The sequence below is a fragment of the Brassica napus genome, chromosome A10, assembly GCF_020379485.1.
Source record: "Brassica napus cultivar Da-Ae chromosome A10, Da-Ae, whole genome shotgun sequence".
In the NCBI taxonomy this organism is placed as follows: Eukaryota; Viridiplantae; Streptophyta; class Magnoliopsida; order Brassicales; family Brassicaceae; genus Brassica; species Brassica napus.
Genome location: NC_063443.1, coordinates 11488759 through 11502509, shown reverse-complemented (window position 1 = coordinate 11502509; position 13751 = coordinate 11488759). Strand labels below are relative to the sequence as shown.

Genomic DNA, 13751 nt, shown 5'->3' with positions numbered 1-13751 from the left:
CTAAAGATGTTTAAGGACTCCATGGATTGGCTAATTTTCAAGACAGATCTAGTTTTTTTTTTTTGGTGGGAATTGATTGGGAAACATGTGAGGGGGAGATATCATGAAAGAATTACTAATCTTGCAAGTTGCAATCACAGTTCCACATCTCAGTATCTTTACTTAAAGACAAAAAAACTTCAAGCGCTTTACCGTCTCCACCTTTGTGTTTGAATAAAATACTTATAATGCTGAAATAAAAGGTTCTCCTGATATACCGTTAGTAAAACTCTTCATGAGATTGAGAAGTCGGTGGGCTGTGCAATGTCGACATCCTCAAACTCGTTATCATCTGCACAAGAAAGAATGAGATGCAATTCATCATGCCATTCCTAGCTCCAAAGTATGCAAAACAACATCATGGTCGACAGTTTATGCAATCAATAGAGGACAAAATGATAAAAGTTGATGGAACATGCATGAAACACATTCAGCTATATCCAGCCCACAAAGGTCTTAAAGACTGCAGCATTTTAACAAGATGTATACACCATATACCATCAAGGCGCTGAATTCACCAGAGTTATATATAAGGAGCAGAGTGAAATAAAGGGGATAACCTTTTCTCAAAGTCAGAGCCACTACTGCGTCATTCTCAACCTGAACAACAAAAACAAAGAACATAATAGTAGCGAGTTACTTTTTTTTTTTTTGTCACAAGTAGTAGCGAGTTACAATATGAGTAAGATAGATTTTCTTTAAAAAATCCAATCAATTTTTATTCATTCTCCAACATATCTTAGAGACAGTCAAAATATTTGATACCTACTGCTCTGCTAGAGATTTGGAATCCTCTAATACTTCTTCAGTAGACATTAATACAAGATGTTGACAGCTAACTAGTTGCTCAATGAGAGTAAACAGTTTCTGCTCAACATCCAAAACAGTCACTGTGGGATCGCATTGGATAAATTAAGTGGTTTTCATGCGCTTCACACGAATATACATTGCCTGGATACAAGATTAACACAAACTAATCAATCATACAAGTGATTAAAGCAAACACCATAAGAACAATGAAATTGGTAAAGCTGTTGGGCATGAGAAGATTTCTTAGGACAAAATTTCTTAACTTTCTCGTTTAAATGAACACAGAATAATCGTATAAAGATAATAAGTGTACTAAGAGAAACATAACCCATCCGATGAACGAAGCAGAAACATATATCAATTATGTGAATACCATGGCTACTAAAGGATGAACAATCTCTCTCGTCTTCTGCTCCCGATTCCGAATAAAATCGACTTATCTAAGATCAATTTAGGATGCAAAACTGATCACGAAAAAGGAAAATCTGTGAGAGTTGGCTTCTTTTATTTCGATATGTCAATGTAACGTAACGAGCTCTCTCACTCAGCTGTACAAAGTAAGGAACATGAAATTCAATTTGACTTTAGGTCAAAGACTATAGTTGGGTTCAAACCCACTGAGAGAGAGAGAGAGAGAGTTTCGCTGTGTATTACTTCCAGAGTCCTACATCGATAAAGAAACAAGTAAGGCATGAGAAGTAGTATAAAAGAAGAAGCTACCCAACTGAGTGAACCATACCTTTCTCGGCCTTTTGGCTAAGATCAAGTGTAGTATATGTTCTTATCAGTTTAATATCTGATATGTGGTCCCGGGTTACATGATATTAACTCTATTTTTTTAGGAAGAAGATCTATTATGCTAGCTTGCTATCTGGACTTTCACGAGTCCCACATGCGTTGCAATACTGCACGGGCATGGCTCATCCCACCATTTCCCCAGTCCAATTTATTAATGGCTTTTGGGTTTTTTTATATCATGCGATCATTATTCGTAATGAAAAGCTATAAAAAGACCTAAATAACTTTATAAACAGGCTTTTGGGCTTTTGATAAACTCTGAGTATTGACTCTTTTGTCCTTAGAATATGATTAATGGGGTTTTTAGGGTAAAGTTTTTAGCAGAATATAAGAAACTGTCTCTTAACTTTTAATTAAAATAGCTAAGAATCGGTTCTTATATTCCACTAAGAATTCCACTCTAAGAACCCTCCATTCATCATGCTCTTACACATGTGATGAAACAAAATATACAATATCATGAATAATCTGTCTGAATTATTTATAATCGTGGGTAATCAATCATCCTGATTAAACTTTACTCTTTGTCGGCTGGATCGATCGTAATTAGGTCAAAAAAGCATAACAATATCATTTTAATTATTACCCTGAGAAAATGCAAAGAGCTCGTTTGCATGTTATATTCCACACGGTGGACGGTTGGGACAATATTTGGTCGGCATTTATCAAAGATTATATTATTACAGAACCTTCGACTCCGTTTGTCGATCTGAATTCTCCGATTTTTTCCACCATTTCCTCCCTCCTTCGGTGGAAATTCAAATCGGAGATTCACCGCCGCGTTCAAATATCCAAATACATTCTCAATCTCGTCTCCTCCTTCAACCAGGGATCAAACCATAATCAATAAAAACTCTTGTGATCGGAGAAGATGGTGGAGAGAACGATGAGTTTAGGGATCGGACTCAACGGAGAATCCTCCGGCGTCAGAGAAACCATGTGGGCGCAGCAAGAGCTTCTCCAGAAAATCAACCAAGAACTCGACGCTGAACGCGAAGCCTCCTCCTCCGCTGCTTCCGAGGCCTTGTCGATGATTCTTCGTCTCCAAGGGGAGAAAGCAGCGTTGGAGATGGAGGCTAGTCAGTACAAGAGAATGGCCGAGGAGAAGATGTGCCACGCTGAGACCTCTCTGGCTCTCTTCGAAGATCTTATTTACCAGAAGGAAATGGAGATCGCGTCTCTCGAGTTTCAGGTCCAGGCTTACCGTTGCAAACTACTCAGCCTTGGATGCTCCGATCCCGCCGTCGTGGAGAACAGGTTCCCGGAGAATCTCATCTTCTTTGGGGACACCTCTCGTCTCAACCAAAAGAAGAAGATGAAACGAAACCTCTCGGTAAAACTAATGTTCAAGAAATCATTAGTCCTTGAAGTATTGATTAGGCATACGTCTAAACTGGTTTTTTGAAAGTCAGAGCGGTTTTTAGAACATCGTTTAAAATAAGTTACAAGCGTTATTTGTTATAACTGAAAACGAAAACTGATTCTTTGTCTATATAAAACAGAGCTCTCTGTTTTTCATTGTTTTTTTATACACTGTTTTTAATTGTTTGGATACTGAAAGGTCAAAACTTGCTATGTTGCAGAGTCCATTTGATGGCATGACAAGTGAAAGAAGACTACTCTTGTCTGATAACGAAGGCTTTGAGGAGAAGAAAGGTCTCGAGAGTTCTTTATCTCCACGTGAAGACTTGAGCACTTATTGGGAACAGATCAGGAGAATAGACGATCATGTCCGAGAGATATCGGAGTCAAGAGATGCTCCCAAAGAATCTAAACGGCCTTTGATTAAGCGTGAGTCTGTGTCGCATGCGTTGGTGTCACAGGTCAGCAATACTATCCTCGAGTCAGCCAAGAGTGATGTGAATACGATAATGGAGATGCTGAAGAACCCTGATCATAAAGTCTCTGCCAAAGATGAGTCTCCGAATGTTCAGGACATCTTTGAGGTTCCAAGGACGAAGGAGAGCCTTTTTATCATCTCGGAAGAAGAGGAACATGAAGAAAGAAGTGTAAGTGTTCATCATCATCTATAATCTTTTTGCTAAAAATAGAATCGTTAAAGTGGTAAAGAATCACAGGGCAGAGGCAAGTTGTTGAGTAAGCCGCCAAGAGATACGAGCATCAAGGCAGAACATATGAGTTTGCTAAAGGAGATTCGAGAACAGCTCAATGGAATGCAGTCAGAGATGAGAAGCTTAAGATCAGAACTGCATCTTACTCCACCTGTGTCCTCCCATCACGAGGAGGATGGAGTCCTTAACTCAGTTCAAGAGGTAATCACTCCTTTTTCTACTTAGAGGCGAATATTTCATTTGGCCGGTCCTGGACAAAGCCGACCTCCAAATTTTTTGAAAAAATTACATCTACATAAACCCCAAATCTGTAAAATAAATAAATTTATTGATATCTTTAATAAATCACCTACGGTCCTAAAAATTTCAGGGTCAGGGAACTCTTATGAACATTTTTGTTTTGTTTCTTGAACAGGCCATGATTCACTTCTGGCTTTAGAAGCTACAATATGCGTGGCGGCGTGGTTCTAGTTTCCCTTTCTAAGTTACTTAACCTTCCAAGAGTGTAACTGAAGGGATGTAAAAAGAAACTGATTACTGAGAATATAATCAGTTTGTATGTAAAACCATTGTCATTGTTGAGAACACGTTCTTACAATATAAGAACAAAAATATTAAATCTTAAAGTTGCACCATATTGATGGTTGATTCAGTTGGACTAGCTGACGCAGAAAATGCAAGAAGGGTTAGTAGAACGGTTATCAAGATCAAGAGTGGTGCCTTTTAAACACTTGAAGTGGTAGACATGACCACAATCCAGCACACACACCTCTTGTAAGCTGCGCAAAGAAACATTAGGCCGTTCTGGATCCGAGGCTAGATCTCTCCCGCATAAGTCGCACTTGTGTCCAACTTCCTCAACTGTAAACACCTTGTCAAGCTCTGCGAAAAAGTCGAAAATTATCACATAAGAAGAAATTATATATAGCTAAAAACGAATGTATTAAATATTGAAATATCAGATGAGAGGTTATACCATCTTTTATATGCGAGGTGGCTTTACTCGGATCAGGCTTATTCGGATCCTGGGCAGTGGCGGCAGTCTTCATGAGATGTTTTTGTATCTCATTAGAGAGGTTTTGAAGATCAGCTGAAGTGGAAGCGGATGGTCCAGTTGTGGCTGTCTCAATGTTCTGCTGAAGCTTCAAGAGCATCTCTCTACTCGTGATCAGACTTTTGACATGGTCTTCTTTTTCTTTCGAATCCATGTTAAGTACGTACTCTCTGACAAGAAGACAAAACTTGTGTATTATTTAGTCCAAGACAAACAGAAAAAAATATAAGAAAAAAGAAAGAAAGCGAAGTCAATCTTTGTTTGACTTGTATGTTGGCGTGTTGAAACTTGGGGACTAAGATAATAGTCTAATAGGTTTACGAAGCAAGTACAGTTTAGGGTTTAGGGCTAAACACAAGGAATCAAAGCGGCTAAGCATTACAACCCACAAACAAAATCGAACGATTGTAACAGAGTTTCAAAAAGATTGGTTAACTTCGGTAGAAAAATCAATCAAAGCAGAGTTCGACAATCATTAGAAATCAAAATCAAACATAAGAACAAAAAAAGGGAAGATGAAGGGGGAGAAAGAAACTCGAAGAACCTGTTGTGTATCGATCTACGAGTATTTTTAATTTAGATTTCCATGTTTTTATTATGTTTACTGTTTTATTGCTTTGAATATTTATTATTTACATATGTTTAAACAAGCGATATACACCAGATCGTATCTATGCATCTCCCAGATAAATATAAATTTTAATTAGAGATTAATGGATGACAGAAAAAGGAAGGAAACAAAAATAAAAAAAGGTTAAGAGCAGTTGTAATCCAAGAGTTACATTACTTTTATGGAAGGCAACTTTAATTGGACTACTTCTCTAGATTTTTAATGATACATTAATTAATTAAAAACTTTATAAGACTTAAGCCAGGAAACATTACCCAACCAATCTGTGGATTAACTCCTCGTACAATGAGATACTTGGGAACCATGGAGATGCTAATCATTCTTATATAAATCTGAAGAATCATCTCATAAGTTTTTTTCCTTTCTCCTTGTTATTGTTTATTGTCTCGACAAGTTTCATAAATCATTAGGATCAACGGAAGGAACAGATGCTAAATGATACCAAAGACATCAAACCACTATGAAATCTAAGCGCGAGTATAAAATCTAGTACTTTATCAAATTCCTCTATGAAACCGAGAAACCAATGACCATCCAATTTACTATTAGCATACAGATTCATGCATTAACGTTTTCAGGTCGGTCTTCCATAGTTTATCTGATTAGTGAGAAAAACAGTTGACTGAAAGAAAATTATAGAGCAGAGAAGAAATCAGAACCGAATTAGCTCATTCTAATAGTACATTATTGGATTTTCATGGGCATTAAAACTTCATTAGAAATTTAAGTTTTATTCTAATTTGTCTAATCAAATAGTTAGGTTGAAATGAGAAAACTGATCACACCTGAATTTAGACAGACAATTTTCTTTTTTACTTAAATTGATGTGTACAGAACGACTGATTCGGCTGTCCAAAAATAGTTTTGAATGTATATTTTCCTCCTAGATTATAGATTATAAGTTATTAGACTATATATTTTGGCCTTTTATGCTTCACTACACATAAATAAATCTTGTTATGTAATATTCTGCATTTTTGGGTTAATAATCTCCATAAATCTGAGGTTTTTTACCTTCTAATCAATTGTGCAATCTAATTTTTACACTGAAATTAGAGAAAATATCAAATAAAAGGTATTTGTAAAGTCACATTTAGGGTTGTGGGTATAATTGTGGCTGTGTGACTACAAATACATTTTATTTGATATTTTTTCTAATTTCAATGTAAAAATTAGATTGCACGATTGATTAGATGGTAAAGACTAAAGAGACCTTAGATTTATGGAGATTATTAACCCATAATTGAAGATAAATCGATACTGACGAAAAAGACCAAAAAGGGCTTGAATATAGCAAAATATTCGGACAGGATCAGCTTGTACTTAATCAAAGTGTCCGGATTTCTCTCCAACTTACATTTGACTCTGTAAAACCCACCCCTGATACACCTATACTTATGATCTTTCTCTTTTATACATTCCTAATGTCAAACAAAACACCTCCATAGAGACATTTCTTTCACTTTCTCCATGGCTGATAGTGCCCAAGTAGTACCCGTTGAGGAACCAGCTGCAACCACCACCGCCACGGCAACCGCAATAACAACAACGAGTGAGCCAGAAGCAAAAAGCTCCGACCAGATGGAGTCACAAAGCGATAAGCCACCCGCTGGAACATTGGTCACAATCATGAACCTTTTCGCCATCGGTGTACTTCCCATCTGCACCTTCTTTCTATCTCTTACACTCCTCGGCTACGCTGTGTGGCTCCTCTACATGCGTAGCTACGACTGCGAAGATATCCTCGGTCTGCCACGTATCCAGACAATCGCGAGCGTCGGTCTCCTCGCCGTCTTCGTCGTCAGCAATGTAGCTCTGTTTCTCCGACGGAAGTTTCCGATGCCAGCACTCGTTGTGATGTTTGTGATCCTTTTGCTAATGCTATTCATCGGTCTGGCGTACGCCGGAGTCAACGAGATGCAGACCAGGCGGTTTCCGGCGACTGGGACGTGGTTTAAACTCAAAGTGATGGATAATGTAAACTGGAACAATATCAAATCGTGTGTCTACGATAAAGGTGCATGCAACGAGCTTGTTTATGGATCTCCAAAAGATAAACCTTATAATAGAAGAAAATTGCCACCAATAAAGGTTTGTTCATTGTAGATATTCTTACAGTTTGAGATCATAACCATCTTTTACCATGTGCATCCGGTGCATTCTAACATGCATGATGACATAGGTAATTGAAACATTTACGTATAATCCATAAAAGTTTTATAGTTAATATACATAAATATATCGTTAAAAATTCTTATTAAATTGTATCTCCAAAATATTAGAATCCACAATTATCAAATGAATAATGTATATATCATATTATCATGTTTACAAGATTTTCAAATAGTTTGAGAGGATCATGTACCATAGGATCTTTAAACTAGTAGGTTAATTACACAAGTTGTTTTGATATTTGTTGTTCTTGTAGAATGGATGCTGCATGCCTCCAGAGACATGCAACATGGACGCTTTAAACACGACGTTTTGGTATAGAAGAAAAGACGAGGGACAACCATTGAAGACGGAGGTGCTGTACGGGGGCATGGTCGGAAGACTAAGTGACTGTCAGCTGTGGAGGAATGATTGGAGCGTGTTGTGTTATGATTGTAGGTCTTGCAAGTTAGGATTCGTAAGATCTGTAAGGAGGAAATGGTGGCAGCTAGGTGTCTTCTTGATAGTCATCTCCATTCTTCTTCTCATCTCTCACCTATTGATCTTCTTGGCCACCTTTTGGGAACGTTTCAAGGGTTAATCACCATCATGATGGTCTTTCTAATTAGGAGAGTTTCTTTTTTTTTCTGTGTGGTAAAATAATCTCTTTCTTCTGCATTCTTTTTAGTACTCAAGCAGATGTTTGTAATAAAGTATCAACAATTGGTTTGATTTAGAAGCCAAAAGCAAGCTCTTTGGTCCATTATTTCATCTTTAAAGCAGGGGGCTTCAAAGTAACATTGTCTCTAATAAAATCAAATGTGAGTACAGGACAGGAACATTGAAGACACTTTGTTCTTTCATTGTCCTAACTACCAAGTACCACCAGAGGAGTGATCAGGCTGGATAATTAAAAGCTTTGTCGATACTATTTAGGGAAATTGTTATAAAGTGAAATACATCTTAAATAAAAGGTGAAACAATAACATACGGTGAAAATTCTACTTATTTTTTTCAACCTGCTTGCATGCTTCACCTTTACAAAGAATGACCAATCTTGGGAGAGTCAAAGATAACAATTTAAGAGCACATCTCACTCATCTTGTGAGTGAAGAAACAGAGCGAAGGCCGTGTCTCATGGCTGCTTCCCACACCAAATCAATACGGTCAACGTCAATGGCTCCGACCTCATGATGCTCCCAACCTTCCAGCATATGAACCACTCCTCCTGCATGGCATGCATGCACCACCCCTCTGTCCATTGTGTACTGCCACAACATACACACATAAAGTTTTAGTCAGGTGTACCAAAGGGCTAAAGAGACAATCAAGACTATTGTAAACCAAACATTCTTTAAACCTCGCAGGTTCCTAGCCCTTGAACATCTTCAGGGAGCCTCATTGCAGCTAGATCCCCGTAAGTGCAGTTCCTCCTGAAGTTGAGGATTGGTGGCACCACAAACTGGTGGAAATGCGTTCCTTTAGGAGCCCAGCTCTGCTCCCTTGGCGTTAACCATTTCCCAACGATCCAAGTCTGCATTATACATAATTCAAACACCCCAAAGTCAATACATTTACATTTACACAACAAATGAAAACCAGTTAGAACTCAAATACACTACCTTGCAGTTTTGAGCAGCGTTGTATTTGGTCACTTGTACAAGGTAGTTCTGGAACTCAACAGGAGCTTCTTTCTGAATCTTTTGGAATCTTTCCACCGATAGTGTCAACATCTGTCAATTGGTTCCAACATATGTCAGACTTTGGGATACTATATTAAACCGTACATTCGAGACATTAGTAAAAAAAACTTACGAGAACTCTCACTCCCTGACGACAGAGGTAGAGAGCGATGGCTCTTCCCAGCTTAGAAGTGGCTCCTGTCAAGAACACCTCTTTCACATCTTTTGGAATCTCATTAAGAATCACTGCTGCGGTTAATGTGTTCCCGTGGACCACACGAACTCTAAGGTCAGGATGCTTGTTGACAAACAACGTCCCACCACCATTTAGAGCTTCGTTCTGAGCAAACACTCAAACAAAACCAACCCTTTTAGTGACTTGACTCAAAAGTTTCAGACTTTTTTTTTGAGACTTCGGTTCCGACACAAACCTTGTTCAAAGCAGCCAAGCTTATAACTTTAACACCAATCTTATCAGCCCTAAGAATCGCATTCTCGATCTGGTTGTTAATTCCTTGTTTAGCAATCGGTAAAAAGTACTGCAAAAACAGAGGAAAATGCTCTGTAAAAACACTCTGTTCTGTCTGTTTTTAGAGGGTAAAACTGAAAAAAAAGCAGAGGCATTTACTTGGAACCCGAATCTTGGAACTCCCCAAGTCTGGCAAAGATTGTTCCTGAGGGTATAGAAGCTGAAAAGAAAAGTCTTTGACCAGACCCACATGCCCAACATCACCATGAACGTGAATGGCCACATGGGCAGCAAGAAGAGCCTCGTTGTGTATGGCATTGAAGCAAACGATCTGAACACAAACGGAGCATGCATCGCCGACATCACATCTACCCCGTGAGCCAAGAACACAAACTCCGGCACTCTCTTCCGTTCCCCTACACACGGACATCAAAGTTAGTTAAAACAAAACTGTAGTTTTCAGGTTAAAGAAGGGGTAACAATGTCTTTTGGCTCAAGAGGTTTGACTTTGACCAGAAATAGAAAACTCTCACCCACTTTGGTTGCACAAAGTACAAACTCTATTTCTACTAATGTCCCTCATAAATTGCCATTAAACTGTTTGGTATTCATTCATTCAACTAGTCTAGTAACAGATTCGTGTGTTCAGGCTTTGGGCTAGATATGCAAAACAAAAACAAAAACAAAAACAAAAACTGCGTGGAGTAGGTTTGCTATATTTACCTGCAGACAAGCGAATCTTCTTTTGGAGTCCCCACGAGTTTGAGTTAAGTGTGTTGCCCAAGACATCAAAGATAGGCATGAATAGACAAAAGTTGGTCCCCATCTCATGATGATGCAGACTATGGTACCTGCATAAACCCCACCAAGAAAATCAACTTTTTAAAGATATTTTTTAAATCATTACACTGTAAAATCATTGTGATGCAACTAAAAATGTAACACCACCAATTACTTTCGATAGGCATATTTCATAGCTAATACAATCTTGGCAATTTTGCTTCTTAAAGTAAAAAAAAAAAGAAGACAAAATTAAGTCATGTTTATGTGTCCTAACCAAATCCAAAAAGAAAAATGACATGTGAATACTTTGCCGAAAGGGTAATAAAAGTGTCAACGGCATACGTTGGAGTGTAGATGAGATATCGAAGGATTGGAAGTGTCTCGAATAGCTTGTGAGAGAAGATTTCAACGTTACAATGTCCTAAACATCTTAGGAAATCAAACATAATAGCATATCCGTAGATCAACCCTAATGATCCAACACCTAGCAAGCAAGATCCAACCAAAGGAACTCCAGCTACGACGCAGAGGATAAGGCTTTCCAGTAACGTCGCATTTCCAGCTGCACCCAATAGATAAAATATTGTTATATTACAACAAACAAGAATGAATTTTTGAATAAGGTTATTAGTGATGAAAATGTACAAGTCATGGGATGTGGCACAGGAGATGAGTGATGGAAGGAGTGGTAATGCGTGAAGAGGTAGGTGTTACTATGAAAAGTTCTGTGAAGAAAGTAGTATAATGGCTCTGAGAAGGTCACATGTAGCACAATTAATGCAACGAGTCCTTTCGTGTTCCACAGAGGTATACTGTTAATCGTCATCAATGGAAGAGACATGTAACAGATAATGCTAGCTATTATTGCTTGCAGAAGTATGTAGTTGTCCCTGAAATAAAACCCACAGATCAAAACGATACCTTTGGTGGTTTTATGGGTATTTAAGACCATAGCAAGAACAGAGTAACATCTTAAAAATATTGATTTTAGGACAAGTTATTATTATTATTATAATATGTACCCAAAATGTTACTTGAGAGGGATTTACCAGTGCCATTCGTGATCAATCTGCTTAAAGTCGACGCCATTAGGGTTAATCCTTAGAGTGCGAGACGCCCAAAGCATGTTGTTGTAAACGCTCCAAAGAACATGAAGGAATCCTTTGAGTCCACAGATGATGAGGATATGAAGACACCAAAGAGCCCTCGAGTAGTCTTGTTCGTACGCCCATGAGTACACTACTTGTGCAGCTAACGGAGCGTAGAGAAGATACTACACAGACAAGAAAAACACATATGAGATTCACACGAGAAACCAGACCTTTTGAGAAGTCAGATCAAACCTTTAGATTGCCAAAGTTTCCCCAAGGCCAAGCTGAAAAAGCTACCATTCTTATTCTCTTAAACCCTTTTCGTTACCTCCTCGAAGTTAGAAATTTCTTGATTTGTTTATGACTAGATCTTCTCTCACTCTTATTGGTCTATATAACCTTAAAGATTGCTCCAGTTTCAAGCAATACTAAGAGAAAGATGTTGCTCTGTTTGTGGAAGTCAAAACAAAGAGAGAGAGATGGAGAGATCTAACGATAGGGTTCTCTCTAATCTCAAGAAAAGGTATGGAGATTTTTTTTTTTGGGTTGAAAGTTGTGTGTTATGTGACATTATTGAGAGCATCGAGCTCTGGTTATTTATATAAGCATTTAAACTAGGATGGCCAACTACACCCGAAAATTTATTAGGTCTTTTTAACGAAATTTAAATATAAAAGAAAATCAATTTGCTGAAGAAAATCGTTTTTGAAGTCACAAATAAATAACAACGAGTTTTTTCCGCCTGAAAAGAAAACTCTTACAGCAATCAAAATCTGAGTATAGTCAGTGACAATTAATTTTAACTCTGTTCACTCGTCGTATGTAAGGCGAATTTGGTAGCAACATTTATACTTCTATCTTTAAGAACTAAGGATATTTAAAAAAAAACTAAGGATTTTGATAAAAAAAAAAACTAAGGATATTTCACTTTTGTGAATATTAGATGTTTTCTTTCTTCTGAAAGCTGGTTTAAATAGTAGATGTTTTTCTTTCTAACTTTTAATCTAGAGCTTATCTAGTTTTGCTCCCTCCAACCACAAAAAAAACTTGAGAAACACTTTCATATCTCTATTAGTAAAATTAAGAAATATATATATCAAACTGTGGAATTTTTTGGCCAATAAAACAAACAATAGTATGTTAATGATGTTGGCCAATTAAACAACAACACTGTAATACAATATATAATAGAAAGTAATTTGTTTTTAGATCCATAAAAACAAAAAAAAAACATTTTAAAACTATTTTTTTATGACTGGTACTATTTAAGACGCATTATCGCGTGAAAAGAATTCCAACTTTTTGGCAAAAAATAAAAATTATAGTGCAATTAGTAATTCAAAAATAGATAATATGAGAAATGAATTTGATACATTATAAAATAACTGGAAATATTTTCTATATAGAATTATATAAATTACATAATAAAATTTATAATATACATATATAAATTTAATATGTTTTTATATATACATGAACTTTCATATTATAATCTATAATCGAACCCAGTTCTAATATATCCAAAATTTATCAATTTACATATATATTTTGAACATTTCACGTATCTAATTTATGGAACAGACTTCATGCGGGATTTGAGATCCAAGATAATTACTCATGTAATGTATATAAAATCAATGGAAAGAAAAACTATCTTCCTTATTTTATGTAGTGTGAATGGCCAAAAAAATGAATATTTGTAAACCAAACAGGTACTATTTATGTTTGTGTATTCTATTATGGACCTAATCAGCAAGAAACTCAAAACATTAGTATAATATTGACTAGTTTTATCAAAAAAATTTATAATAAATTGTTTTGTAAATATTTTATTGACTTGATTATATTATTTTAATACGACGTATAACCAATTGATGCAATGGCACAGCTCTCACAGCTGGACTCTCTTTCTCTCACACGCATTTAGTGTTCGGTTTCCGGTTGAAGCAGCGATGGTTACACTTCTCCCTCTCGGTGGCTTCTTCGTACACTCTTATCATTTTGTCCATTTTCTTTTCACATTGTCCTTTTCTTCTCACTTTTGTTTTACATTTCTTTATATTTTAAGTGATTTTCAAACCACAAATTAATCAGCATTCATGCCACGTTGGGTACAATACTGGTACTGTACAAATATTACAGGGCTTAGATAGGGTTTAAACTTCATATAA

At 36.8% G+C, this 13751-nt stretch overlaps 4 protein-coding genes, 1 non-coding gene and 1 pseudogene across 5 annotated transcripts; 3 read left to right on the top strand and 3 right to left on the bottom strand.

Moving 5' to 3' along the window:
• Window positions 1-104: 104 nt before the first annotated feature.
• LOC125579192 lies at window positions 105-1139 on the bottom strand (annotated as a pseudogene).
• A 445-nt stretch (window positions 1140-1584) lies between these two features.
• Window positions 1585-1778, top strand: LOC125579610. The gene has a single exon (XR_007317669.1). It is a non-coding gene; the product is annotated as a U2 spliceosomal RNA (small nuclear RNA).
• Window positions 1779-2264: 486 nt separating this feature from the next.
• LOC106371560 (probable myosin-binding protein 6) lies at window positions 2265-4354 on the top strand. Its single transcript, XM_013811645.3, has 4 exons — window positions 2265-2980; window positions 3231-3656; window positions 3726-3920; window positions 4135-4354. Exons 1-4 carry the CDS (start codon window positions 2519-2521, stop codon window positions 4156-4158), a joined length of 1107 nt encoding a protein of 368 aa, XP_013667099.1. The 5' UTR covers window positions 2265-2518; the 3' UTR covers window positions 4159-4354.
• Window positions 4230-6454, bottom strand: LOC106371561. Its single transcript, XM_048742949.1, has 2 exons — window positions 4696-6454; window positions 4230-4601 (listed from the first exon to the last, which is right to left on the bottom strand). The coding sequence occupies exons 1-2, from the start codon at window positions 4925-4927 to the stop codon at window positions 4378-4380; spliced, it is 456 nt and encodes a 151-aa protein (XP_048598906.1). The 5' UTR covers window positions 4928-6454; the 3' UTR covers window positions 4230-4377.
• A 191-nt stretch (window positions 6455-6645) lies between these two features.
• LOC106371556 (tetraspanin-15) lies at window positions 6646-8165 on the top strand. Its single transcript, XM_013811642.3, has 2 exons — window positions 6646-7495; window positions 7833-8165. The coding sequence occupies exons 1-2, from the start codon at window positions 6875-6877 to the stop codon at window positions 8154-8156; spliced, it is 945 nt and encodes a 314-aa protein (XP_013667096.1). The 5' UTR covers window positions 6646-6874; the 3' UTR covers window positions 8157-8165.
• Window positions 8166-8343: 178 nt separating this feature from the next.
• LOC106371555 (very-long-chain aldehyde decarbonylase CER3-like) lies at window positions 8344-12155 on the bottom strand. The gene is made up of 11 exons (XM_022693303.2): window positions 11833-12155; window positions 11539-11762; window positions 11135-11379; window positions 10832-11051; window positions 10430-10557; window positions 9866-10122; window positions 9669-9776; window positions 9371-9577; window positions 9178-9288; window positions 8916-9089; window positions 8344-8823 (listed from the first exon to the last, which is right to left on the bottom strand). The coding sequence occupies exons 1-11, from the start codon at window positions 11878-11880 to the stop codon at window positions 8653-8655; spliced, it is 1893 nt and encodes a 630-aa protein (XP_022549024.1). The 5' UTR covers window positions 11881-12155; the 3' UTR covers window positions 8344-8652.
• Between the last annotated feature and the right edge of the window lie 1596 nt (window positions 12156-13751).

Bases quoted from the DNA above. Each gene is read 5' to 3' on its own strand.
- LOC106371560 (XM_013811645.3), top strand. From the start codon at position 2,519: ATGGTGGAGAGAACGATGAGTTTAGGGATCGGACTCAACGGAGAATCC. The intron at 3,657-3,725 runs GTAAGTGTTCAT...AAAGAATCACAG, and splicing joins AGGAACATGAAGAAAGAAGT to GGCAGAGGCAAGTTGTTGAG. The intron at 3,921-4,134 runs GTAATCACTCCT...TTTCTTGAACAG, and splicing joins TCCTTAACTCAGTTCAAGAG to GCCATGATTCACTTCTGGCT.
- LOC106371555 (XM_022693303.2), bottom strand. From the start codon at position 11,880: ATGGTAGCTTTTTCAGCTTGGCCTTGGGGAAACTTTGGCAATCTAAAG. The intron at 10,123-10,429 runs GTAAATATAGCA...GTCCGTGTGTAG, and splicing joins GAAGATTCGCTTGTCTGCAG to GGGAACGGAAGAGAGTGCCG. The intron at 9,289-9,370 runs GTAAGTTTTTTT...ACCAATTGACAG, and splicing joins GTCAGGGAGTGAGAGTTCTC to ATGTTGACACTATCGGTGGA.
- LOC106371561 (XM_048742949.1), bottom strand. From the start codon at position 4,927: ATGGATTCGAAAGAAAAAGAAGACCATGTCAAAAGTCTGATCACGAGT. The intron at 4,602-4,695 runs GTATAACCTCTC...ACTTTTTCGCAG, and splicing joins CACCTCGCATATAAAAGATG to AGCTTGACAAGGTGTTTACA.
- LOC106371556 (XM_013811642.3), top strand. From the start codon at position 6,875: ATGGCTGATAGTGCCCAAGTAGTACCCGTTGAGGAACCAGCTGCAACC. The intron at 7,496-7,832 runs GTTTGTTCATTG...TTGTTCTTGTAG, and splicing joins GAAAATTGCCACCAATAAAG to AATGGATGCTGCATGCCTCC.